Source organism: Acomys minous, assembly GCF_964271855.1.
Source record: "Acomys minous genome assembly, chromosome: 1".
NCBI lineage: Eukaryota > Metazoa > Chordata > Mammalia > Rodentia > Muridae > Acomys > Acomys minous.
The window spans coordinates 22,471,669-22,497,500 of record NC_140483.1 but is presented as its reverse complement, the minus strand read 5'-3'; the positions used below and the strand labels follow the sequence as shown (position 1 = coordinate 22,497,500).

The 25,832-nt window shown below is 48.3% G+C and overlaps 3 protein-coding genes across 5 annotated transcripts in view; 1 reads left to right on the top strand and 2 right to left on the bottom strand.

Moving 5' to 3' along the window:
* APOA2 (apolipoprotein A2) overlaps positions 1-398 on the top strand; it is a 1,381-nt gene extending 983 nt beyond the window's left edge. Inside the window, exon 4 of the mRNA XM_084796821.1 lies at positions 177-398. Coding sequence (XP_084652947.1) covers positions 177-300 — 124 coding nt within the window. The 3' untranslated portion in view covers positions 301-398. The remainder of the gene's footprint in view (positions 1-176) is intronic.
* A 3,694-nt stretch (positions 399-4,092) lies between these two features.
* On the bottom strand, positions 4,093-8,298 carry FCER1G (Fc epsilon receptor Ig). Of its 3 annotated transcripts, none has more exons than XM_084796828.1 (6): positions 8,182-8,298; positions 7,755-7,831; positions 5,146-5,237; positions 4,984-5,019; positions 4,543-4,563; positions 4,093-4,415 (listed from the first exon to the last, which is right to left on the bottom strand). In XM_084796828.1, the coding sequence occupies exons 2-6, from the start codon at positions 7,801-7,803 to the stop codon at positions 4,353-4,355; spliced, it is 261 nt and encodes an 86-aa protein (XP_084652954.1). In that variant the 5' UTR covers positions 7,804-7,831; positions 8,182-8,298; the 3' UTR covers positions 4,093-4,352. The 3 variants fall into 3 exon arrangements, with proteins under 3 accessions (XP_084652954.1, XP_084652955.1, XP_084652956.1); XM_084796829.1 differs by having other exon boundaries at positions 8,174-8,273; XM_084796830.1 differs by lacking the exon at positions 8,182-8,298 and adding an exon at positions 8,113-8,159.
* Positions 8,299-8,400: 102 nt separating this feature from the next.
* NDUFS2 (NADH:ubiquinone oxidoreductase core subunit S2) lies at positions 8,401-23,914 on the bottom strand. The gene is made up of 14 exons (XM_084796756.1): positions 23,757-23,914; positions 22,887-22,993; positions 15,547-15,737; positions 13,316-13,436; positions 12,612-12,724; positions 12,311-12,385; positions 12,109-12,186; positions 11,892-11,977; positions 11,579-11,698; positions 10,786-10,915; positions 10,088-10,183; positions 9,843-9,926; positions 8,823-8,880; positions 8,401-8,637 (listed from the first exon to the last, which is right to left on the bottom strand). Exons 1-14 carry the CDS (start codon positions 23,849-23,851, stop codon positions 8,600-8,602), a joined length of 1,392 nt encoding a protein of 463 aa, XP_084652882.1. The 5' UTR covers positions 23,852-23,914; the 3' UTR covers positions 8,401-8,599.
* Positions 23,915-25,832: the final 1,918 nt, after the last annotated feature.

Below are 25,832 nucleotides of genomic sequence, written 5' to 3'. Positions count from 1 at the left end.
GACTTCAAAAGTCTGATCCTCTGCTGCAGGGGGACCTATCTGCCCCATCTTGTTACCCAGCGCGTAGCATTTGGGAACTCGGGTCAGTCTGCTCTGACCTTCACCACCAGCAAATTCCCTATCGGTGACTAGAGCCCTTCACACCAACCTCTGGTCCTCCCCGTCTCTGTCTCCAGGGCTTACTTTGAGAAGACACAGGAGCAGCTGGCACCCCTGGTCAGGCAAGCTGGAACTGATCTGATGAACTTCTTCAGCAGTTTAATGAACCTTCCAGCTCCTGCTGCTGCTGCTGCTAAGTGAGGTGTGGGGACTAGCCTTCCCACCCCAGCTGCCCCACTGGGGCAGCCCCTCTCCCCACCCTCTGCCGGATTTCTCCAATAAATGCGGAAGGAGTCAAACTGTGTGCCTCATGTCTTTGGGTGACTGGGAGAAGTAGCAGAGTGGGGGAGGGGGAGGAGAAACAAAAAGAGTTTTGCTTGGGTTAAGAAAGAACGGAAGGCAGTGATGGCGCAAGCCTTTAATCTCAGCTCTCAGGAGGCAGAGGCAGGAGGATCACTGAGTTGGAGGCCAGCCTAGTCTACAAAGCGAGTCCAGGACAGCCAAGGCTACACAGAGAAACCCAGTAAGAAAGAAAGAAAGAAAGAAAGAAAGAAAGAAAGAAAGAAAGAAAGAAAGAAAGAAAAAAGGACTGAAGAAGCAAGCGCTGGACACAAACTTTGATAGACTAGTGCCTGTGATTTATCTCCAAGCCCAAGGAATGCCCCACATGGATGGCTCTGGAGTGTCACTGAGAGACATGGACCTAAGAAAGGAATGACTCTCAGACAAAAATCCCTTGACTTTAGGTCATAGGAAACAAGAGTAACCCTCAGAATTTCTTCTTAGCCTTTCCATGAAAAGATGGTGGGTTTATTGTTGGTTTCTGTTTTGTTTTGTTTTGTTTTAAAATGAGCCCAACAGTTGACTCAAGTCCTTGTCTTTCCTTCTGAGTCTGGGGAAAACCATGTTTCCTCTATATCCCAATAAAAAAAAGATTAGTCAACTCTTTTCTCCCAAAATGCTTGTTTCTTCACGCAAAATCTCTAATTTAGCATTGTGTGGTGGTGCATGCCTCTAATCCAGCACTCAGGAAGCAGAGCAGGTGGATGTTTGTAGATTGAAAGCCATCCTAGTCTACAGAGTGAGTTACAGGATAGCCCGGGCTGTTAACACAGAGAAACCCTGTCTTGGGGTGGGCGTGGGGAAGAAGTGCTTGTTTGCCTGTCAACCTAGATTCAGTACTGGGGACCCACATGCACTGCACTAAATAGACGTAATAAAAAGTTAGGGGAGCCCTCTGATTTGGGGCTGGCAAAGTGGCTCAGTGGGTTAAAAAAAAATGCTTGCAGCACATGCCCGACGGAATTCAGTTTCTGGAATCCATGTTGGTGCCTAATTACCACGTATGCGGTATCTTCACTACCCACCCCTTGTAAGATAAATAAATAAAATTTAAAATCTCTGACTTGGCTGTGAATGGTGGCATATGTTTATAATCTCATCACTCAGGAGGTTGAGACAAGAGAATCTCCTGAGCCCAGGAACTCCAGTGTATAATGAGACCCTATTGTAGGCATATTTTTAAAATCTATTTTTATTTTGGTTTCTTTCATCTCTTTCTCCCTTCTCCACCCCAATCCCTTCCAACACCCTAACACCAGGTAGGAGAAAAAGAAGGTTAGTGGGGAGAAGGGGCGCAGTTCTCGTAGGCTACTTCCTGCTCTTTAGGGTCTTAGGGTTCTTTGGGGCCCGTAGCAATCTCCGGTTCAGGGGATCTCTGACCTCTTGTCACACTACATCAACAGCAACCAGGAGCAGCAGGGGGAAGCGACAGCACCAGCAGCCTTCATCTTTCTTGGAGGCTCCAGCCCCCATCCGCCCACGCGCGCTCCCCCATCCCCCTCCTGCTCCCCCACCTCTCTTCCCGTCTGGCATTTAATCGAAGGGGCAAAGACCACGCCCACACACAAGGCAGGTCACAGCTGACAAACATCACATGCTTTCTCAGGAGGCAGTTTTCAGCTGTGGACAAACTGGAGCAGGCCCCATATCCCACACCTGGGATTAAAACAACAAATCATGTTTACATATAAGCCAAAACTTCCACAACACCCTACCAAAAAAGGAAGGAAGGAGGGAGAGAGGGAAGGAGAGGAGAGCTACATTGCCAGTCGGCCAACACCCCCCCCTCCTCCCCAGTAGCACCTGGATATCACCTCCCCCATAGACTGGAAATGGCTCCAATTTCTTCCCTGTGTTGAGCGGCTTCTGCAGTCTGACGTTCAAGACCTTCCCCCATCCCTAATCACAACCCCTGCTCCTTTTCATTATTTCTGCTTCTCACTGGGTCCTCCGAAACACACCTGTCATTGTAGCTGCTCAAGGGGCTGAAGCAAGAGATCTCAATTTCAAGGCCTCTTTGTGCTACCAAGCAAGCTCAGACCGGCCTGGAAAGCTTAGGGAGACTTTGTCTCAAAAGGAAAAGGATCCCAGCACTTGAGAAACAGAGGTAGGTAGATGTCAGCGAGTTCAAGTCCAGCCTGATCTACATAATGAGTTTCAGAACAGCCAGAGGTATAAAATAGAGAGACTTTGTCTCAAAACAAAACAAGCAAAACCAAAAAGGGCTGTAGAGATGGCTCAGAGGTTAAGAGCACTGGTTATTCTTCCAAAGGTCCTGAGTTCAATTCCAGGCAACCACATGGTGCCTCACAACCATCCATAATGAGATCTGGTGCCCTATTCTGACCTGCTGGCTCACATGCAGGCCAAATATTGTATAAGTAATAAATAAATAAATAAATATTTTAAAAACCAAAGGAAAACAAAACATAAAGGCTAAGGATATAGTTAGCAGCTGAGTGAAGTCCCAGGCCCAATTCCCAGCATTTGACCAACCAATGCAAAAACAAAAAACCCAAAAAACAAAAGCAAATTAAAAACAACTTTTTGCTTATGTAGAATACTATATAGAGCCAAGAAAGTCAGTGTCTCTACTTTCAAGGTGACCTCAGACAAGTTATTATTTCAAAGAGCCTGAATTTCCTATACAGGTTCGTAAGCAGATAAAATGATACAATGGGAAAACACTGAAAATATAAACTACTACACAGGGTAATGGTGTCCAACACAGGGGACTGAAGGGGAGAGCTCAGACACACTGGCCCTTTCCAGAAGAAGTGCAGGCAGGGTCAGAGTCAGCTTGCTGTACCTAACGAGGCTCAGATATTTCCAAGCAGAGCTTCCTGGAGTCTCTGGGGAAAGGACAGGTACTGGGCAGGTGATTCCTTGACTACCTACCTTGTGGGAAATGATCTCCCAATTTGTTCTCGTTGGCCTAGGCTACCTCTAACCTCTATCAGGGTTCCTCTAAGGTCCTTCTTGCTCCCAAGTGCCCCCTGAAAATTCATTGTCCTCAGAAAGTCTTTCACTAGGAGGGTCACATGATCTCTCTTGTCACATTGCTTCTGCATGTTTAGCTTTTGAGCTACTCTAACTCAAACATGCACACGCTAGACTGATACTATCTAAATTGGTGAGTATTTTGGGTTAGACATGGAGGCTTCTCCACAAACCAATCATGAGTCACTTTTCTGACACAAAAAGCCACATTGGGTTACAGAAGTTAACTTCTTAGGTTCTTAATGTCTCCCAACACAGAGTGAGAGTGTGTGAAGGCTCCCCTCTCCAGCCCCGCTCAGAGCACCAAGAGACCGAAGGTCTCATCTCTTTGTTGTTGTTGGTTTGGGGTTTTTTGTTTTTTCAAGACAGGGTTTTTCTGTGTAACAGCCCTAGCTGTCCTGGACTCGCTTTGTAGACCAGGGTGGCCTCGAACTCACAGTGCTCTGCCTGCCTCTGCCGCCCGAGTGCCGGGATTAAAGGCGTGCGCCAACATGCTGGGCTCATCTCTAATCTAGATATCAGCATTGATACCCCAAGTGAACAAAGTAGCCCCGAGGTGAGCTGAATTTGTTTTACTCAAAACTCTCGCCTCAGCATCCAGCCTAAAGCTTGGTACAAGCTGAGCCAATATGTGATAAATGACAAAGTGAGTCGCGTCAGATCTGTGGCAGCTTTATTGGGAGGCAAACCCTTCTCATTGGCTAGCAAGAGTTGGGGATCGGGGAAGGAAAGGGGGTGAAGCAAAGGGAGACGTAAGGAAATATACATCAGTGAGGAACTGCCAGTGTACGTTAGAGCCTAGCGTCATTGGGAGTAAGGTCAGCTGGCATTCAAAGCACGGAGGTTAGCACAGTGAGGTCAACCACAAGGGCTGGAGGGAAGGACTGCACCCCAGGCCATCTGCGGTAAGGCTACTGGGTCGGTTTCTCATGCTTCAGAGTCTCATACGTCTCTTGGTTCCGGGTGCTCAGGCCCTGCAGGAGAAGTCAAGCGACCATCAGGAGCCTCCCTCCACCTCACAGACTCCATCCCAATCCAGGTCTTTCTCAAGCCCAGCCTCTTCTCTGGGTCCCGAAGGTAAGGAAAAAGAAGTCCACTCACCGTGTAGACAGCATCTGATTTCTGCAGACGGAAGGAGCAAGGCATTAGAGACCTCTGCACCCTCTTCCTCTACACCCACATTTTCTCTCTCACCAAGGGAGTATCTGGGTCAAGGTCAACATTAGCTGCCCTAGGCTGGGCACACTCACAGCGGTGTTTATTCACCCACATGACTACAAACACACTTCAGTACAACCCCCAACCCTCTCATATATTAATTGTCACCGCTACTTGATTCTTTCATGTCTGCTCATAGTTTTGTTTTGTTTTTTTCAGCACAACTAGATGTCGGGATGCTATCCATCCTGAGGTAAGGGGCAGGATGCAGATTAACTCCCAAGACACATAACCTCCCAGAGACCTCAGCCCTCGGGCTTCTACCTCAAAAAGGTTGAGAGCCTGAAAAGAAATATGGACAGGTAGGTGTGGGTGACTCCATACCTCAAAGCTGGCTATAGCTGCCTTTCGGACCTGGATCTGGAATAGGGGAAAGGCGATCAGTAAAGGAGAAGTTGGAGGCCCGCCTCCTCTCCTTCCGAACCATGGAGAGCCCTTTGGGTTCCCCTTCCTGTCACCCTCCCACCCCACCCCATGCTGCCTTACCTTGAGTCGACAGTAGAGCAGGGTGAGAACAATACCGTACAAAAACAAGATGGCGTCCAGGATGTAGCAGAGCTGGGGCTCTCCCAGGGCAGCTGAGGGGACACAGGGTGCCCATGGGACTCAGTATATGGGGAAGGGGAGCGCTGATGCTCAGAGGAAGGGAAAGGAGGTCGGGGAGGTAGGCTAGGGCCTGCCTGGTGGGGGGTCCTTCTAAGGAGAGAAACTCAGTGCCTCTCTAGGCTCTTGGCTCCCCTCTTACCCCACAGAGCCACAGTAGGGGGCGGACAGGAAGCACAGGCGGTTCTGGAGTGCCAGGACTTGGGCTTACTAGGACTGCAGACTTCCTTCTCAGCCCCCATTCCTCCCTTTTTCATATTGTGGTCCCTCAGGCATCACTGAGCACTTTGTCTATCTCAAGGAGCCTCAGAGTTTACTGAGCTGTGATAAAACAACAACCACCAAAAAAAACAAAACAAAAACCCAAAAAACAAAACAAAACCAAAAACCTCAGCCCAGAGGGGGAGGGGAGAGAGAAATAGTGGCAAATTTCAGCAAAGAAACCACAAGAGTATGTCTCTGCTAAGTCCTGTGACCTGTGGCTGAGGGCTGGACAGGAAGGATGTGAGCTGGGGACCGGAGGGAAGGCAATTACTCTATTATTGGTCATCTTCTTCCCAGCCTCGATGCTTTTGTCTCACAGGGTACTTTTTGTCATGCACTCTGCACGTGAAGCTGGACGGTGACCATAGCTCAAAGGAAAGACCACAAACCAAGTCTAAAACAGGGATCCTACGATGGCTACTCTGCCCTGTTAATCATACTAGGCTTTTAAGAGGGGAAATTTGTGAGAGGGAAAAAAAAAATCACCCAGGAGCTAAAAGTGGTGGGTCATGTAATCCCAGGACTTGGGAGGCCGAGGAAGGAGCACTGCCGTGTGTTTGAGGTCAGCCTGAACTAGGATACAGAGTGAGATCCTGCCCAAAAACAGAAGCACCGGGCGGCGGCGGCGGTGGTGGTGGTGGCAGCACGTGCCTTTAATCCCAGCACTTTTGAGTAGAGGCAGGTGGATCTCTGAGTTTGAGGCCAGCCTGGTCTACAGATGGAGTTCCAGGATACCCAGAGCTACACAGAGAAATCCTATGGGGGGGGGGGCACTAGGTAAGGGGACAACAGTGGGACATGAACAACAACAAACACCCAAGAGACCAAAAACCAAGAAACCAAACCCCCAAAAACAAAAGACACAGGAACTGGAGGGACATGGAGGCCCCACACAATCTCACGAGACTGAGGCAGGGAGACTGTGAATGATGATGCTAGCCTGGGCTACAAATGAAATCCTGCCTCAAATGACCGACCACACAGGGTCTGGGCTCTGGAGATCACCCCCACCTTGATCAGGAGCAATGGAGTGAACGTTAGCCTGCTGCTGGGATCTTCGCCTTTCCCCGCTGATGCACTCATCTCTAGGACTGAGCACTTTATGCCGCCTCTCCTATCTGGTGACAAAAATGGCGTGGCCCTGTCTACTTCCACGCAAGACTGGTACTTTTTACTCTACAGAACTGACACGATGTTGCATAAATCTCAAAACTACCCTGTGAAGAAAACAGCAACATCACCATTTTAAGGATGATGAAACCCAGGCGCTCGGAAAAGCTAAGAAACATACGGGGCCCGAGTTAAGCAACATGATTGGAACTCAAATCCAGGTTTCCTCCTTCCAAAGCCTGTGCTTTCCTCTGTGTCGTCCCCCCCTCCCACCCCCCACCCCATCCCCTCCAGTCATCCTGCGTCCCCTGACGTTTAACCGCACCTCCGTAAAAGCCAGCTGTCAGGCGGTGCTCCTCAAAACCCCCAGCTCCTCGGCATGGTGGCACAGGCCTATAAACCCAACACTTGGGAGGTGGAGGCAGGAGGGTCAAGGTTAGCCTTAGCTAAACAGGGAGTTTCCAGGCTAACAAGCTACATAATACCCTGTCCCCCACAAAACAAGACCAACATCCCGCACTGATATTCTCCCAGAATATAGACAGCACACAGTAAGCAAATGCTTCGGGGAGTTCTTAGGCAGACTCGAACCTCAGAGCTGCTGGATCTTGCTGCCCTTGCTTTTATTTCTCAGCTGATGGTTGAGACTACAGGACTCGGCACTCTGTTGCCTCCTGTTATCAGCTGACAGAATGGAGTGGCCCTGGCCATCCACAGACTTGGTATTTTATGTCTTCCTCCCAAGCTCACACGGCCCTGGCCTATCTAGAAGGTCTTATGTATTAACTAGCTAGAGATCGGCTCCCGACAGAGACCAAGAGCATTGCTGATCAAGAGACAGAGCTTTCCTTTTTCCTAAACCAGCCCTTCCATCTCTACAGTCTCTATCCCTGACAAACTCACCCTTCGTACTAGTCCTGCAGTCAGTGTGGAAGGTAAGAAAGGGACAATGAAGATGGAAATGATGCTTAGTACCTAGGATGGGACCCGACTTCGGGATCTCCCTCGGCCCCGTGCCCACCCCGCCCAGCACCAGCCTTTTTCCTTCTGTCCCCGATTCAGTCCCTAGACTCCCATTCAAGCCCAGCTAGCGGCCCTCACCGAGCCCGTTCACCTACCTGCTTGTTCGACCAAAAGGAGCAAGAGCAAGGCCACGGCTGGAATCATCTTGGGCGGGGGCGGCGGGGCTGGAAGCCTGGGGACCACACGCTCTGTCAGAACTGCGCAGCTGTGGCCACGAACAGCTCCCTGACCACAGTCCCCCCCTTCCTGCCACGCCTTCCCCCACACTCTGGCCCCTTCCCCTTCCTGCACTACAGACCAGGCAGCTCCCGGAAGGGCCAACTAGGGGAGCTGGACGATCCGGCCTCCGCCGCAGCCCTTTAAGGGACCAACCTAACCTACAGGGAGGGCAGACTTTCATGCTTGTGTGTCTCCGCCATGCTTAACACCCCACCCTGCACCCGCCACTCAGACCTTCGTATGTACGCAGCAAGCTGCTCCGTGAGATTCCCTTAGTCCCTACCGCAGCCTTTACCTTCCTACCTGGAACTTTATATACGCAGCCTTCACCAGTTTTATAGATACCAAGAGGGTCTGGGCAGGAGGAACTGAGGGGAAAGGGGAAATGGGGAATGGAGAAGTGGAAAGGGCGAGAGTCAGAGAGGGGGTGGAGATCAGCTGGGAAAACTGCTAAGGTCTAAGTCAGAGAAATACAAAGTGAAAGACAGTAAGACACCAAGAAAGACACATTAGAAGCTTGAGCTTAGGGGCCAAAAGGCGGCTAATTTAATATAATTCCTCCTTTTCTGGTACATGCACACAAAGCCTGTACAACTAAGTCAATGTATACAAGTATGCTTGTTTATACACACAGAGACAAACAGCCTCATTTCCCACAAGGGACAGGTCTCAAAGAGGAAGCTGAGAGGCAAGGGAGCTCAAGGGCTGTGCCTCTCTCCGCTCATCGGTCTATTTCTCCAAACACAATATCCTGGGTACCTAAAAGGTTAGAGAACAAAATGTTACCACCGGAAGCCCAGAGCACGTTAGTATGCCCAAGACACTCAGGCCTAGAGACCCGGACACCGTCTATACTGAACAGGGAGATTTTGGTTTTTGCTCCTCAACAGAACCCCATACCCCTTGCCTTAGACACCTTACTGCATAATAAATAGGCCTCATACCTATGATGGCTACAACATCTGCCAACATGTGTCCCTTAGACATCTTGTCCAAGCCAGCCTGTGGGGATGGGGAGAGCAACAGTGTTAGCACAAGCCTGTAGAGAAGAGCTCTTAAAAATCCTACCCAAGGGCTGCAGAGATGGCTTAGTGGTCTCTTCCACAGGACCCGGGTTCAAATCCCAGCACCCACACGGCAGCTCACACCTGTGTGTAACTCCTTGATCTGATATTCATGTGTGACACAGACACACATGAAGAATTCTAGGGCAGCGGAGCCCTAAACCAAACCAAACCAAAACACCACAACAAAAACCCCAAACCAGAATCCTCAACCAAGCCAGGCACAGGAGCTCATGCCTGCAAATCTAGCAGTTTAGAGTCGAAGGCAAGAAGATGACTGTGAATCCAAGAATTAACCCTCACACATAGTGAGGGCCAGGCTAACTTGGGTTATGTAGCAAACCTTGGTCTTAAACAAACAAATGAAAGAGAACAAAATCCTACCCAAGAGTTGGCTGTGGGGTATAGATCTGAAATCCTCAGACCTGGAGGCTCAGGCCAGAGATAAGAGTTTGAGCCCAGCCTAAGCTCCCTTGGGAGCTCTAGACAAGCGAGGGCTGTACAGCAATGAGCAAGGTGCTGGAGAGACGGTACAGCAGCTGAACAAGTGTGTTGCTCTTGCCGAGGGCCCAAGGTTGGCACCCTGTACCAACCACAGATAGTTCACTTCTGCCTGTAACTCCAACTCCAGGAGATCTGATGCCCTCATTTGGCCTCTGCAAGCTCCTGCACTCATGTGTCCTGTGCGTACACTCTCTCTGTCTCTCTCTGTCTCTCTGTCTGTCTCTCTCTCTCTCTTCTCTCTCTCTCTCTCTCTCTCTCTCTCTCTCTCTCACACACACACACACACAGAATGAAAAAAATGTTTTAAAATAAAATAGCTTAAAATGGATGACAATGCTCAGGCAAGGCCCGTGCATTTTAGTGTGCTGGGGGGAAGAGTCCCTAGGGTTGTCTTACCAGGTGGGCAAAGCCTGGAGCCTTGATCTTACACCGATAAGGGCGGCTGCTGCCATCAGACACCAGGTATACCCCAAACTCTCCCTGCCAAGGAAGGAAGCCAGATGCCCTGTTAGTAGGGAAAGCGTTCTCCGCTACCAAAGCCTCTCTGCCTCACCTTACACCTTCTGTCACTAGTGAGGGAGAGCTTCGCTTATTGTCTACCTCAGCCACCCTCTCCACGGACTTCCCCCTCCCTCCCTCACCTTAGGAGCTTCAATGGCAGTGTAAGTGGCTCCTGGAGGAACCTGGTAGCCCTCAGTGTACAGCTTAAAGTGGTGAATTAGTGACTCCATGGAAGTCTGAGGGGAGAAAAAGGGAAAATCAAGAAACCAGATCCAAGCTGAGTTTGGTGGCGCACGCCTGTAATCCCAGTACTCAGGAAGCCAGAGGCAGGTGGGTCTCTGTGAGTCTGAGGACAGCCAAGGTTACACAGAGAAACCCTGTCTCCAAACAAACAGGAAGGAAGGAAGGAAGGAAGGAAGGAAGGAAAGAAAGAAACAGGATCCAGCCATGAGCTGGTAGCACACACCTTTAATCACAGCACTAGGGAGGCAGAGGCAGGCAGATCTCTGAATTCAAGGCCAGCCTGGTCTACAGAGAGAGTTCCAGACAGTCAGGGCTACACAGAGAAACCTTGTGTGGGGGTGGAAGTGGGGGTGGGGGTGGGGGGGATGGGAGTGGGGAGGACAGGAATCCAGATCCAAGCTCCCTTGGGCTTTCCCCCCAGGAGTACATCTCTACCCTCAGGGAGCAGTGAAGACAGAGTACACGATGAATGCTCTGAGAGGCTCAGAGTCTTAAAAGGTTAAACTGAACGGCAGGACTTAATCCAAGCGCACTTCTCCGTGGCCACTGGTCCCTTCCCAACGCCCCGCCCTTTCTCCCTGTCGCCACAGCCAACCTTCATCTCTGCTCGTTTAGGTGGAGACACTTTGGCATCATCAACCTTGATCTCCCCCGGAGGCATCTTGTTCAGACACTGTTCGATGATTCGGAGGGACTGGCGCATCTCCTCCACACGACACAGGTACCTGAAATTGACGAAGAGAGACTCAGAACAAGAGAAAGCAGACAGAGCAGGAAGCAGGAAGCAGGAAGCAGGAAGCAGGATGGAAGCTGTTTGGGCGACCCCAGTGTTTCTCCTGCAGTCTCTCTGCTTGGCTTGGCTGCTCGTACAAACCCTACAGTACTGTGACTCCACGGTTTGAGTCCTCCTCCAAATCCTCACATGGTTTAGAAGGCAGCCTGTGGTTTCCCCTCCTTCCCCTCCTAAAACCCAGGTCGGACTGCAGAGTAAGGGAGTCAGTGGAAAGATAAACAAAGAGAGACAACAGCAGCAGCAAATCTCACTCGGGCTCAGTAAACAGTTAAGAGCGCTGGATCAGGAGCAGTCCAAGCGGAATTCCTGACAGGCTAGTCCCTAACTTATGCCTCAGCCTTCTCAGCTACAAATGCAGTCCAAACCAGCTCTGACACAGGGTGGCGGTAAACAGGTAAGAAACAGTGCTGCTATTTGGTACATGTGGTGGTGGGGAGAATGCTGGGTACCGTGACTGCTAAGCATACAGTCTACCAAATTAACACCTGACACAGGCCCCCACAGGTACAAGGAAACGGGGGTGGGGTGGGGTGAGAAGAACCAGCAAAGAGAAATTAAACAAGAGCAAAGAACAGAGCACGGATGCAGCTCTTACCTATCGTAGCAGTCCCCGTGAGACCCGATAGGCACATCAAACTCGACCTGGTCATAAACATCGTAGGGCTGGGTCTTCCGCAAGTCCCACTGGATGCCTGAACCTCGCAGCATCACTCCACTGCCGGGTATAATGGACATGAGGCCCACCCTCCTCAGAACAAGAAGGCCCCCGCCCCCACACACCTCAGTTATGGAACAAAAACTCAAGGCGTGGAGGAGGAGGAGTACCAAACATGCTTGAAACCATGACACTGGGCTGTAACTCCTTACGGCCTCTCCTACCTCTGACGAAAGAAGTCGTCCTCTCCTACCTGAAGCCATAGTTCAGCGCGTCTTCTGATGACACAACCCCAATGTCGATTGTCCTGCTTCGCCAGATCCTGTTGTTGGTCAGCATCTATGGGTGGAGAAGTCCAGGGTGCTGAGACTCTTCCTGAGAGTCTCTGTACTTCCTTATCACTGGGTACTAAAACTGCACCAACCCTTCGGGGAAATAGAGGTATGCTTCCCCGCTGACTTCTACCTTACCTCCTCCACCTCATCAATCCGAAGCGAGAAGTTCTTGCAAAATTCATAAATGTCATCCATAAGCCCAAGAGGTAGGTCCTAGAAGTCAAGTGGTGACTCTTAGTACAGCACCGCGGAGCGTTCCATCGGCCCACACCGCCCTCTAGTGGTCACAGAGCAAAGAGGCCTGCCCAGGGAGTACGGACGCCAGAAAGCCACTCACCTGGTGCACTCCTCCTGGTCGGATATAAGCAGCATGCATTCGGGCTCCAGACACCCGCTCATAGAACTCGAACATCTAGATAGAACGCACAGGAAATCAGCAACAAAGCCCAGGGGCCTCCAAGTCCCGCAACACTGCCTAGCTTCTGACTTCTTGTGGCTAGCCAAACAGCTCATGACTCCCACAAATACAATGCAGTGAAATATACTTCTCCTCCCTATAAATGTTTTCATCTGTCTCCTTCCGGCCCTCCCTGCTGCTTGTACCACCCTCCTATTCTTATCCACACTTCCCTCTATACCTTCTCTCTTTCCTCAAACATCCAGAAAAAAGGAGTCATGGCACCAATGTCCAGGGCATGCGTGGTCACAGCCATGATATGGTTCAGAAGCCGTGTGATCTCTCCGAATAGCACTGTGAGAGGTAAAAACAGGAAGTGATGGAAGGGGCCGCAAAGATGGCTCAGTGGATAAAGGCGCTTGCTAACAAGTCTGGAACCTGCTGTGCGTGGTAGCGCATGTCTGTAATCCCAGCACTCCAAGAGGCAGAGGCAGGCAGATCTCTGTGAGTTCAAGACTACCCTGGTGTACAAAATTAGTCCAGAACAGCCAGGGCTACACAGGGAAACCTGTTTCAAAAAACAAAAACAAAACAAGTCCAGGACCCACATGGTAGGAGGGAACTGACTCCCCAAAAGTTCTCCTCTGACCTCACCACCCATGTCTTGACACATGCTATTTCACATGCATGCACATACACTATAAATAAACAAAACAAATTCTATATATACACACATATATACACATATAGTGTGTGTGTGTGTGTGTGTGTGTGTGTGTGTGTGTGTGTGTGTGTGTGTAGAAAGAAGGATGTAGGAGCCAAGGACTCATCCTACAGCTCAGTCTGGGTGGAATCTGGAATCTAAATATCAACGGTGAGCTCAATGCACTCAGATGCCCTGTGCTCACGGCAGGCAGCAGAGGTAAGGAGCAGAGCAGGACATACCTCGGATCCACTGTGCCCGGGGAGGCGGCTGGATGTTCAGCAGCTTCTCTACAGCTAGTGAGTAGGCCTGTTCGTTGCACATCATGGACACATAGTCTAACCGGTCAAAGTATGGAAGGGCCTGGGGAAAGTGAGGAACCGAGGTCACGTCTAGCAGACCCAGGAGGCCACTGTCCACTGCTGGAAACCTTCCTCTTGCCAGGCACTGGAAGGTCATACTTACCTTTGGAGTCTCAGAAGCCCGAGTGAAGCAAAATAAAAATCTCCCCAAAATCAGTAACATGCTTATTTTGCTGAGGGGTCCACTTACATGCAACATAACTCAAACACCAGGTCAACGCAGATGACAAAAATTTATTGTAATCAAGCCAATACTGATAGATCAGGGCCACAGAACAGACTTGGGGGCTGAACCACGAAGCTGAGGGGACACTGTACAGCATACTTCAAGGATAAAACCATAAACCGAAAGCCGGGCGTGGTGGCGCACGCCTTTAATCCCAGCACTCGGGAGGCAGAGGCAGGCGGATCGCTGTGAGTTCGAAGCCAGCCTGGTCTACAAAGGGAGTCCAGGACAGCCAGGGCTACACAGAGAAACCCTGTCTCAAAAAACAAAAACAAACAAACAAAAAACCCATAAATCGAGGGGAGCAGGGTGGGCTGTAGCACTGTCCAATCATATTTTGACGTAAGGGGTTGAGCAAGGGAGGATGGAATAGGTCCCTGGCCTGAGAACATGAACTCGGTTGCCCCCACCAAGAAGATGGAGTTGCCCTTGAGGTGTTTGGACTCAGACAACAGTTTCCTTACAACGAAGCTGTTCAGCTATTGGGAAGTCCCAACCTCCCCTAGGGTCTGAGACCTTGAACTTAGTTTCTCTCTATGATTAAATGAAGTCTAAAAACAAAATGGTACTACTTAGAGTAAGTTTCTTTTGTTTGTTGCCAACAATTTAAATCAAATGTAAAATGTTTAAAAACTGGCTCTCTAAAATGATGGGAGATTTATCATTACTTTATTATGTTTTGTTTGACAATTTCCATGGTGAAACTACTATCATAGCCAATTTTAAGCTATCAATATGTAACTAAAAGGACCCTTGGAACTCAGGGCACATTATACAGCATCTTCATAATACAGGTCAAATATCTCTCTGAGTTTGAGGTCAGCCTGCTCTACATCGTGAGCTTCGGGACAGCCAGAGCTACGTAGTAAAACTGTCTCCAAAAAAATCAGAACAAAACAAAAAACCCAAAACAACACACACACACACACACACAAAGAAAAAACTTTTATAATCTAATTTCTAATAATGACTTGAGCAACAAAATCATAAAATTTACTAAAAATTTAATACTTGGGCTCTTGTAAGACAGTGTAAGTTGACTTTAGCACTGTAACTTTTCTCAAAGAGGGCCTCGTACTTCTAAGTCTTTTCCTTAGACCTTCAGAACTCAGATTTTGAAGGAGAGAAGTAACCAGTTTTACAGTAGCTTTCGCCCAGAAGGCCAAAAAAGCCAAGGCCCAGCTGCTAAGTCATTCCTGCTTCCAGGAAGAAGGCGGAGCTAAAACGCTTCTCACTGGGACAGCCTGTTCTGGTCCTGGTGTCATTTATGACGCAGGATGACACTACAGGGGTTAACCCAGGGAAGCTGGGACCAGAAGCCATTGCTGCTTAGGCTCCCTGGAGGCAGCACAGGGCTGGGTCTAAGCCCTTATTCCAGGGCCTTTCTTATAACAGTAAGAAGAAGTAAAAAACAACCAAACAACCAAGTGAAAACCTTTGAAATCGTATTCCAGATGCAAGCCTTTCAAACCTGATCTTCAACTATTTAGGTCACAAAGTTCTCCTAAAGTCGGAAAACTGTCACAAAGCTCCCTGGCCACTCTGACTCACTGAGTGTTTTGAAAACAAGTTTCAGAGAGTGGGAAGACACAAGAATCAGCTGTTAATCCAAAGACCTGACGTCTCATTCCTCCTCCTCTGCCCGTTGGGACACTAACATTGACGCACTCAAGTAAGAGGAGGGAAACTAAGGCACTAGAGTAATGATTAAAAAAAAAAAAAAGGCCAGCCAAAAATCTGACAGAGAAAAGCTGGGGGTATGGCTCCAGCTGTAAGATGCTGAAGAATCCAAGTGACTCCTGCATCCTTAGCACCTTCTCCGTGCCTCACCACCCTCCTCAGCTCCAGCTCCGAGCCATCAACAGGCCCCTGTTCACCTCCACACCTGCAGGTAGGTCTTGTACTCAATGAGCTTCTCAGTGCCGCGGTGCAGGAGGCCGATGTGAGGGTCGCACTTCCGCACCATCTCGCCACTCAACTCCATCACCAGTCTCAGAACTCCGTGGGCTGCTGGGTGCTGAGGCCCAAAGTTCAGGGTCAGGTTGGTCACCACTCTTTCCTTCATAATGTCCACATCTGAGAAGTGGGAAATAGTTCAGAGCCAAATGGTAATTCCCTTGGGTATCCCCAAGAGCCAGCACGGAATTAGCTCCCTACACGTCTTCCGGCTTACCAGCCCTTATTTTATTAGCACCCTAAGTCTAATACAACTAGGAAGATGGCCAACAAATGGGAAAAGGGGGAAGGAAGTTCTGACTTTTCCAATGAGAGAATTCATGAAGTTCGTTTTATAAACCCCAGAACAGTGGTTCTCAACCTGTGGGTCGTGACCCCTTTTGGGGTTGAGTAACACTTTCACAGGAGTCACCTAAGATCATCAAAACCCAGATATTTACATTACAATTCATAAAGGTAGAAAAATTACAGTTACAAAGGAGTAATGAAAATAATTCTATGGTTGGGGTTTACCACACATGAGGAACTATATTAAGTAGCAGCATTAGGAAGGCTGAGAACCACTGCCATAGGACATCTCTTATTTTGTTGCCATGCTGAGATTAAAACTAGGGCACTCGGCTGGCCGGGCGGTGGTGGCGCATGCCTTTAATCCCCGCACTCGGGAAGCAGAGGCAGGTGGATCGCTGTGAGTTCAAGGCCAGCCTGATATACAAAGTGAGTCCAGGACAGCCAGGGCTACACAGAGAAACCCTGTCTCAAAAAACCAAACAAACAAAAAAGGAAAAAACTAGGGCACTCCTTTTTCTGGGCAAGTGCTCTATCCCACCTCCTTTTCACTTTCAGGAGGACTTCACTAGGCTCCCCAGGCTGGCCTTGAACTTGCTCTATAGCCTAGACAAACACTGAACCCTTGCTGATCCTCCTGCCTCAAACCCCTGAAGAGCTGGGCTTACAGGCCTGTGTTACCAGGCTTGCTACTATTCTTCTTCTTCCTTTGTTTGGAGACAGGGTTTCACCTCTGTATCCTCAACTGGCCTGGAGCTCACTATGTAGACCCAAACGGCTATGAATTCAGCCATCTGTCTGCCTTTGCCTCCTAAGCACTGGAATTAAACAGACATGTGCTGCCACAGCTGACAAATATGTATTATTTATTTTATTTATTATGGGTATGAGCGTGCCTGAGTTTGTACATATGTGTACCACATGTGAGTAGGAGCCCACAGAGCCCAGAAGGCATCAGATCCCTAGAATTGGAATTATAGATGGTTGTGAGCCAATGTGTAGGTGCTGGGAATTGAACCCAGGTCTTTTGCAAGAGCTCTTAACCACTACGCTTCGGCTTCTTATCTACAACCACCATGGCAGAGCTAAATATATCTGATAAACGGACAACCAGTGAGAGATACATCCGAAAGCTCAGCGTGACGGTGCATGCCTTTAATGTCAGTACAAAGAGTTCACGACAGCCAGGACTACATTTTCCTCGAGGCTGGGAAAAAGAAAGAGAAATACTACTACTACTAACTGGGAGGGCTGTTCGTTGGTTTTGAGACTGGCTCTCAGGTAGCTCAGGCCAGCCACACACTCACTACCACTATGTAGTCAAGGTGGTAACCTTGAAATTCTGTACCTCTTGAATCTGCTTCCTAAGTGCACAGATGACAGACGTCTACGGCCGTCACTTTTAATTGAGGCCATGCTGAGGATTGAACTCAGTCAGGACCTTGTGATTTTAAATAGGCACTCTACCAACTACACTACATTCCCAGCCCAAATGGCAGGGTTGTTTTTGTTTGTTTCGTTTTTGGAGACAGGGACTCTCTACAGAGTCCTGGCTGTCCTCTAACTCACTATGTAGACCAGGCTGGCTCAATCTCACAGAAATCCACCTGCCTCTGCCTCCCAGGTGCTGGGATTACAGGCACATGAGACCATGCCTGGTCTCCAAACAGCAGTTTTACCCTCAAGAAACTTACATTTTTGAGCCAGGCATGTCTAACATAATCTTAGTGTTCGGGAGGTGGAGGCAAGCAGATGTGTGGCCTACATGGTGAGCTCCAGACCAGCCAAGATTACATGGTGAGAGCTTATCTCAAAAAAAAAAAGAAAGAAAAGAAAAGAAAAGAAAATGAAAAAGGAAACTTCTATTTTATCTTGGGAAACAATTACATGAGAAAACTAGAAACAGAGATCAAATTTATAAGTTACTATTTAAAGATCACCATGAAAACCTAAAAACATAAGAAGTGGTCCAGATAATCCCAGGCAGAGACAGATGGATCTCTTGTGAGTTTGAGGCCAGCCTGGTCTACAAAGAGAGTTCCAGGACAGCCAGGGCGATTACACAGAGAAACTCTGTCGAGAAAAACAAAAAACAAACAAACAAAAACAAAAACAAAAAACCCAGCTGTGGTGGTGCATGCCTTTAGTCCCAGTACTCGGGAGGCAGAGGCAGGCGGATCGCTGTGAGTTCAAGGCCAGCCTACAAGTGAGTCTAGGAGAGCCAAGGCTACACAGGGAAACCGTATCTCGAAAAACAAAAAAAGAAATGCCCCAGACAGACAAAGGAAGAAGCCCCTGAGGCTATGGCATCATCAGGACTTGCTAAGTAACAGAAAAGTAGTGTCTGGGAGGCAGTAAAGGTCAGTGGACCAATTATTAGTAATGCTAATAATAATATCTGAAAGGATTTATATACTCCAGGCCCCTACCAAGTGGCAGAACTTAGATATGCCAGGCTTTTTAATCCTTACAGTAGTGGCTCCCAGTAGCTCATGACCCCTTTTGGGGTCAAACAGCCATTTCACAGGGATCGGCCAATTTCATCAGAAAACATATTTACATTACAATACAGAACAATAGCAAAGTTTCAGTTATGAAGTAGCAATAAAAAGAATTGTAGGGGCTGGGAGAGATGGCTCAGTGGTTAAGAGCACTGTCTTCTCTTCCCGAGGTCCTGAGTTCAATTCTCAGGAACCACATGGTGGCTCACAACCATCTATAATGAGATCTGGCACCCTCTTCTGGCCTGCAGGCACACTTACAGGCAGAACACTATGTATAATTAATAAATCAATAAAATATTAAAAAAAAAAAGAATTATAAGCCGAGCGTGGTGGCGCACACCTTTAATCCCAGCAGTTGGGAGGCAGAGGCAGGTAGACTGCTATGAGTTCGAGGCCAGCCTTATGTACAAAGCGAATCCAGGACAGCTAAGGCTACACAGGGAGACCTTGTCTTGAAACCCCCAAAAAATAAAAAAATAAATAAAAAAATAAAAAATAAAATAAAATAAACAAATAAAATAAAAAGAACAACTGCCCATAACAACACCATGGAATGCAGTAGGTACTCCATGCACTGGTATACGCAGAGTTAAGAATTGAAACCAAAGTCCACCTTTCAACCAAAATTCTTCAGTTGGGTTTTATGATCTGACAACTGAGTACAAATCTGGCTTTGTGCCCTGGATCAGGTTTTAATCAAATACCGTCATTTCTTCACACCTGGGATAATAACGCATAAGGCTCATGTGATGACTATGTAAGGTAATGCACACAGACACATGACAAACAGCTATCATTTCTAAAATTTTTGAGAAGGTAACAACACATTGAAAGTATCTTAGTTTTTTTTTTTTTTTTTTTTTTTTTGGTTTTTTGAGACAGGGTTTCTCTGTATAATCTTGGCTGTGCTGGACTCACTTTGTAGACCAGGCTGGCCTTGAACTCACAGCGATCCGCCTGCCTCTGCCTCCCGAGTGCTGGGACTAAAGGCGTGCGCCACCACGCCCGGCAAAAGTATCTTAGTTTTTAAACAAACGAATAAAGCGTAAAATGATGCTCCGGGAAGATGAAGGGGGTGACACTATATGGGATTCCAAGAGAAGGGACACAAATCAGTGACAAAAACCTAGTAAACCTTTTTTGTTTGTTTGTTTGTTTTTGTTTTTGTAGACATGGTTTCTCTGTGTAACCCTGGCTGTCCTGGACTTGGTTTGTAGACCAGGGTAGCCGCAAACTCATAGAGATCGGCCTGCTTGTCTCCTGAAGTGACAGGATTAAAGGTGTGTGCTTTCTTGTTTTTTCTTTGTGCTCCACTACTTAACAAACCGGTACCAATACTGAACAACTCCCAACCTCAGGGCCCTAATATTTATATACTCTCTGAAAAGTCCCCAGAATTCCAAATGTCATATAATCGCACAAACTGTCTAAAATCAGCCTCTGTTGGAGTAGCAGGCAAATCCTAGGCAGCTGCTGTGAAGCAGCCCCACACGCTCACACCTGGGGTTACAATGAAAACACATTCTTATATTTCTGTCTTTCTTTTTCTTTTTCTTTTCTTTCTTTCTTTTTTTTTTTTTTAAGATTTATTTACTATATATAGTGTTCTGCCTGCATGTACACCTGCAGGCCAGAAGAGGGCACTTTACATTATAAATGGTTATGAGCCACCATGTGGTTGCTGAGAATTGAACTCAGAACCTCTGGAAGAGCAATCAGTGGCTCTGAAACACTGGTCCATCTCTCCAGGCCGCCCCCCACCCCTTCCACCTCTTATTCCCCTTGAGACAGGGTTTCTCTGTGTAGCCTTGGCTGTCCTGTTACTTTGTAGACCAGGCTGGCCTTGAACTCACAGAGATCCATCTGCCTCTGCCTCTGCCTCCGTGGGTGCTGGGATTACAGGTGTGTTCCACTGTCTCAGCTTCTGTGTTTTAAGAAACCAAAATTCCAGAATTCTCACTACAGTGAAAGGGGCTGAAGAATTGGCTCGACAGTTTTGAGTACCTGCTGTTCTTGCAGAGGAGGCAGGTTTGGCTCCCAGCACTCCTACAGGAGTGGGTTCACGAGCACCTATGTAACTCCAGTGCTTGAGGATGTGATGCCCTCTTCTGACCTCTGCAGGCAACTGTATACACAGAACTGTCCTTATAAAAACTACCTGGTTTGGGCTGGAGAGATGGCTCAGTGGGTGAGAGCACTGATTGTTCTTCCAGAGGTCCTGAGTTCAATTCCCAGCAAATCACAATCATCTATAATGGGATCAAATGTCCTCTTCCAGTGTGCATATGCACACAAAGACAGAGCACTCACATACACAAACAAAGAAATCTTTTTTAAAATTGCCTGGTACAGGCTGGAGAGATGGCTCCATGGTTAAGAGTACCACCTGCTCTCCCAAAGGTCCACAGTTCAAATCCCAGCAACCACATGGTGGTTCACAACCATCTATAATGTGATGTGATACCCTTTTCTGGCCTGTGGGTGTGCATGCAGGCAGAACACTGTATAAATAATAAGTAATAAATAAATCTTAAAAAGAAATTGCTGGTACATATATGAATAAGCAAGGTCTCACACACACACACAAAAAAGTAACCTAAAAAATTTAAAGGGAGGGCTGAAAAGTCGCCCCAGTGATTAGGAACACTTTTGCTCCTGCAGAAGATCCAAGCTCAGTTTTAGCACCTACGTGGTAGCTCATAACCATCCATTACTCCGGTCACAGAGGACAGATGCCCACTTCTGAGCCCCATGGGCACCAGGCACACATGTGGTGCATGTACACACACGCAGGCAAACCCCTCAGACACATATTGTACATCTAAAAGGAACTGTTTTTAGTTAAAAGAGAGAGATTGAAAAAAAAACCTACATGGTTTGGTGACTTCTTGGACAAAGATATGAAGGACAAGTGAGAGACAAAAGCCAAGACGACTAAAATGTTTTCAGGCTGAACGACAGCCCAGATGAAGAGTAACTAACTGCAGCACCCGGAGGCGAGGGGAGGCAGGTCCTGATTGTGAGGCCACCCGGGACAGCACAGCAAAAGCCTGTTCCTTTTTTCTTATTCCTTTCCTTTTAAAGATTTGTTTATGTGTGTGTGTGAAATCAGGTCCTCTCAAAGACCATGGAATGCCCTTAGCCACTGAGACATATCCCTGCACAAGACCCCGCTTCAAAATATGAAAAACAAAAGGGCTAATTTGTAGTGACAATTTCAGGATTTTGGTTTTTGGGTTTTTGGGTTTGTTTTGTTTTGGCTGCCCTAGAATTCGCTCTGTAGACCAGGCTGGCCTCAAACTCATGAGATCCACCTGCCTCTGCCTCCCAAGTGCTGGGATTAAAGGCGTGTGCCACCAAGCCCGGCTGAATTTCGGTTTCTTAAAACAACAACAACAACAACACAGAAATATTACAAGAATGTGCTTTCATTTTAATCCATGGCGTGGGGATGTGGGGTTGCTTTAGATGATCCACAGCAACCCAGCAGAGGCCTGGTTTTGCCAGCTGCAGATAGTTTCTGCGATTGTATGCCATTTGGAATTCTGGCAACTTTTCAGAGGGTATATAAATGCTAGGCCCCGAGAGACATAGAGTGGGTGGTTGTTGGTCGCTCAGGGGCGTAGGTTTCGGTTGGTTGGTAATTGTGCTCAACGAAAAAACAAAAGGAAAGAAATTAGATTTAGAGATCTCTCTCCCTGCCTCTATCCCTTCTTTCTCTCCTATCTAGTGACAGGGGGTGGAATGGAGATCAGAAGATAAAAGGTGGGAAAAAGAACCTATAAAGCAGCAAAGACCTGCCACATTAACTGGGTGGGGTTTGTTTCATTATTGTTTTGTTTTAAAGACAAGGCAGCTCTCTGAGTTTTTTTTTCTATTTTAAAGACGTACTTATTTGTTTTATGTATATGAGTGCTTTGCCTGTAACGTATGAATGTTTACCACCTATAAGCAGCTGCCTGGAGAGGCCAGAGCAGGGCAGTGGATCTCCTGGAACTGGGGTTAGAGGTGGTTGTAAGCCACCTGATATGGATGCTGGGAATTGAACCTGGGTCCTCTGCATCAGCAAGAAGTGCTCCGGCCCCTAAACACCTCGCTTTGGTGGGAGAGAGATGCTTGTATGTACGTAGGCTTCACTCAGATGCTTTTGGGGAGACCACCTTGAGGAGGCCGCCCACTCCTTTCCTTCTCTAACTAATACATCCTCGCTATTATCATGTTTTGTGTGAGACAGAGCGAGCTCAACAGCACTTAAAAATCACCAAAGATTTAGGTGATGGTGGCAGCAGTGCACGGCTTTAATCCCAGCACTCAGGGAGGCAGAGACCAGCAGACCTCTGAGTTCAAGGCCAGCCTGGTCTACAAAGTGAGTTCCAGGACTGCCAGGGCTACACAGAGAAACCCCTATATTGAAAAACAACCAACCAAAAGAGCAAAGGTTTTTTGACAATTTGAGACGGCAGCTCTGAGCACTCACCATTAAAAGGAGGAGGCTTCCAGTGGGCTGTCTCCTTGGAGGGGTACATGACAGGTCCTGCAAACTGCTCTGCCCACTCCACGTCGGGCTGCCATTGCCGAGCACCTCTGAGGAATTAAACATAGCTCCTCTATACACACAGCACCAACTGTGCGCGCGGTTCCTCTGTTCCCATTTACTTCTCCTCAAAGTAGATTTTAAGGTTGTAATTTCATTACCACACTTCTCCCTTCAAAGCCTCTCAGATGCTCCACCCTACTCTCCTTCAAATACATGGTCCTTTTCTCACTAACTATTTCTGCATGTGTGGATGGATGGATGGATGGATTCTTAAATATCCTAGTCACTCTTATGTGGGCCCAAGGAAGGATGTCCTCTGTTGCAGAGCCGTAATCTTGAATGCCAAGTCACTGACACATAAGCACAGCTTTGGATCTAAAAAGCTGGGGTCCAGGCCCCTTCACAAATATGAATGTCACAAACCTCACTTCTTCTCGGTAAACCTAAGATTACTAAGAGAGAGAAGGAAGAAGGGAGGAGAGAGGGAAAAAAGCAGGCACGCATATGTGAGCAAAGGGAGAGAGCAACTGGGGAGAGGGGGCTCAGAGAAAGGGGGGGGTCTCTTTTCTTCAGACAGGGGTGGTACACGCTAATCATTCATTTGAAGGGGAGGGATCGCCCTCCCGCCCCCGTGCTCCGCTACAGGAGGCCGACTGAGTCCCGGAGCCTGAGAAATCTGGTCTGCACCAGCGGGGTCACGGGCCTGGGTCATTCTCTTATCCTAAGGGGTCACAGAGTCCTTGAAAGGTCCTCGGTCTCGACAAGCCCTAGTTTTGGGGAGGACGCATGGAAGAACGGCCTCCTCCTCACCTGTTGGGCTGATTCGGCAGGCGGATCCCAGCCCCCGGCCGCAGCACCTGGGCCCCGACGCCGCGGAGGCAGCACACAGCCCTCAGGGCCGCCATCTTCCCTGAGCTGCAGACCGTAGGAAGGAGAAGCGAGCGGAAGTGGATCCCGCGCGCCTCCTTGTGGGCTTCCCTTCTATGAGCACAACCCGCTCACCATCTTGGAAGCTGGCGGGGCGGTGAATTGCGAACGGAACAACATCCGGATTCTGCCTCCCAGGTTCATTTGCGCTTAAATAACAGTGACAGCTGTCATCTTTAGTAAGGGCGTCCCTCCCTCCCCACGGCTTTTGTAGGCGTGAGAGAAATTAACTGCTCTCTCCTGAGGCAACTTCGCGCTGAAACCACTAACTGCATTCGAGTTCACTTTAGAAACTACCCTCCCAGCCGGGCATGGTCAGGAGGCAGAGGCAGAGGCAGAGGCAGAGGCAGAGGCAGAGGCAGAGGCAGAGGCAGGCTGATCGCTGTGAGTTCGAGGCCAGCCTGGTCTACAAAGTGAGTTCAGGATAGCCAGGGCTACACAGAGAAACCCTGTCTTGAAAAACCAAAAGAAAAAAAAAAAGAAAGAAAGAAAAAAGAAACTACCCTCCCAGCAGATCCCTGTCACACACTGTGTATGGGCAGTACTTCACTATACCTTTCCATCGTGGTCATTCTCCTGTGGTAGTCCTGCTTTCCAGTTGAAGGCCTAGGTTTTCTTTTTCTTTCTTTCTTTCTTTCTTTCTTTTTTTTTTTTTTTTTTTTTTTTTTGGTGTTTTGTTTGGTTGGTTAGGTTTTTTTTGTTTTTTGTTTTTGTTTGTTTGTTTGGTTTTTTTTTGGTTTTTCGAGACAGGGTCTCTCTGTGTAGCCTTGACTGTCCTGGACTCACTTTGTAGACCAGGCTGGCCTCGCACTCACAGCAATCCGCCTGCCTCTGCCTCCCGAGTGCTGGGATTAAAGGCTTGTGCCACCACACCCGGCTAAGGCCTAGGTTTTCTATGTTTTGATAAACTATCTCTTTATGGGCTGGAGAGATGGCTCAGTGGGTAAGAGCACCACCTGCTCTTCCAAAGGTTCTGAGTTCTAATCCCCAGCAACCACATGGTGGCTCACAGCCATCTATAATGTAGTGTGATGTGATGCCCTCTTCTGGCCTGAAGGTGTACATGCAGGCAGAGCACTGTATACATAATAAATAAATTAATCTTTTTTTTTTTTTTTAAATCTCTTTATTATGGAGATTTCCAGATGTCCAGAACAGGGATTGTGGAAAAGGACTCAGGTGCAGTTGGGCAAATCTGAGATCTCACCACAACCAAAGAAGGCTGAGGCTACAAGTACTGGCGGAGCGGGTGCAAGGGTATGGAGCCACCTTTTTACAGATGGGAGGAAAAGATCCTCTGTCCGTGACATTTGTATCCCTATAATTCCTAAACCTACCGAATCACAGACTGAGGAAGCACCCTTAACCACACCTGGTGCCCCACTTCCATTCAGGACTGGCTTACCCTGCCACAGTCCTCCTCACAAGTCTATAACAACATAGAAATGTAATAACACCAGGACTCTGAGCCTAATTTTGTATGGACAAAGAGTTTTCCTGCCCTGGAGGCTGATTTTCTTTCTCTCTTTTTTGTCTCCAAACTCAGCTCCAGCTGGGCCACCCACTCTCCGAGGTTCCTCAATTTTCTCATTGGAAAGAAGCCTCCCCCACGTCTCCCCCTGACAGGGTCCCTGGGACAGAGCCCACCAGCGGTGCAGCTGGGTGGAGCAGACCAGGGGAGTGGTTCTGGGAATTCTTAGCTGCAGAGCAGGAGCAGAAAGCCAGATTTCTAGGCTGAAAACTGACCTAATGGGAACCATACCAAAGGGTGGAGCCAGAGATCCCTCCTGGGCTGTGGGAACGGATCAAGGCCTGGTGGAGACAAGGTAACCCCAGAAAGGCAGGGCAGGGGGGTGGCTCGCTTTACCCTCCACATCCCACTCCCTTCCCCCTTGCTATATAGTTTAAACACTAAATGTGATAGAAAGGGAGGAGGAGGGTTACTCATTTCTGTGTTAA

Bases quoted from the DNA above. Each gene is read 5' to 3' on its own strand.
- FCER1G (XM_084796828.1), bottom strand. From the start codon at position 7,803: ATGATTCCAGCCGTGGCCTTGCTCTTGCTCCTTTTGGTCGAACAAGCA. The intron at 5,238-7,754 runs GTAGGTGAACGG...GTGTCCCCTCAG, and splicing joins CCTTTTGGTCGAACAAGCAG to CTGCCCTGGGAGAGCCCCAG. The intron at 4,416-4,542 runs GTGAGTGGACTT...CTTCTCCTGCAG, and splicing joins AATCAGATGCTGTCTACACG to GGCCTGAGCACCCGGAACCA.
- NDUFS2 (XM_084796756.1), bottom strand. From the start codon at position 23,851: ATGGCGGCCCTGAGGGCTGTGTGCTGCCTCCGCGGCGTCGGGGCCCAG. The intron at 22,994-23,756 runs GTGAGGAGGAGG...TTAATTCCTCAG, and splicing joins CTGCCGAATCAGCCCAACAG to AGGTGCTCGGCAATGGCAGC. The intron at 10,184-10,785 runs GTTGGCTGTGGC...TTCTCCCCTCAG, and splicing joins CTAAACGAGCAGAGATGAAG to ACTTCCATGGAGTCACTAAT.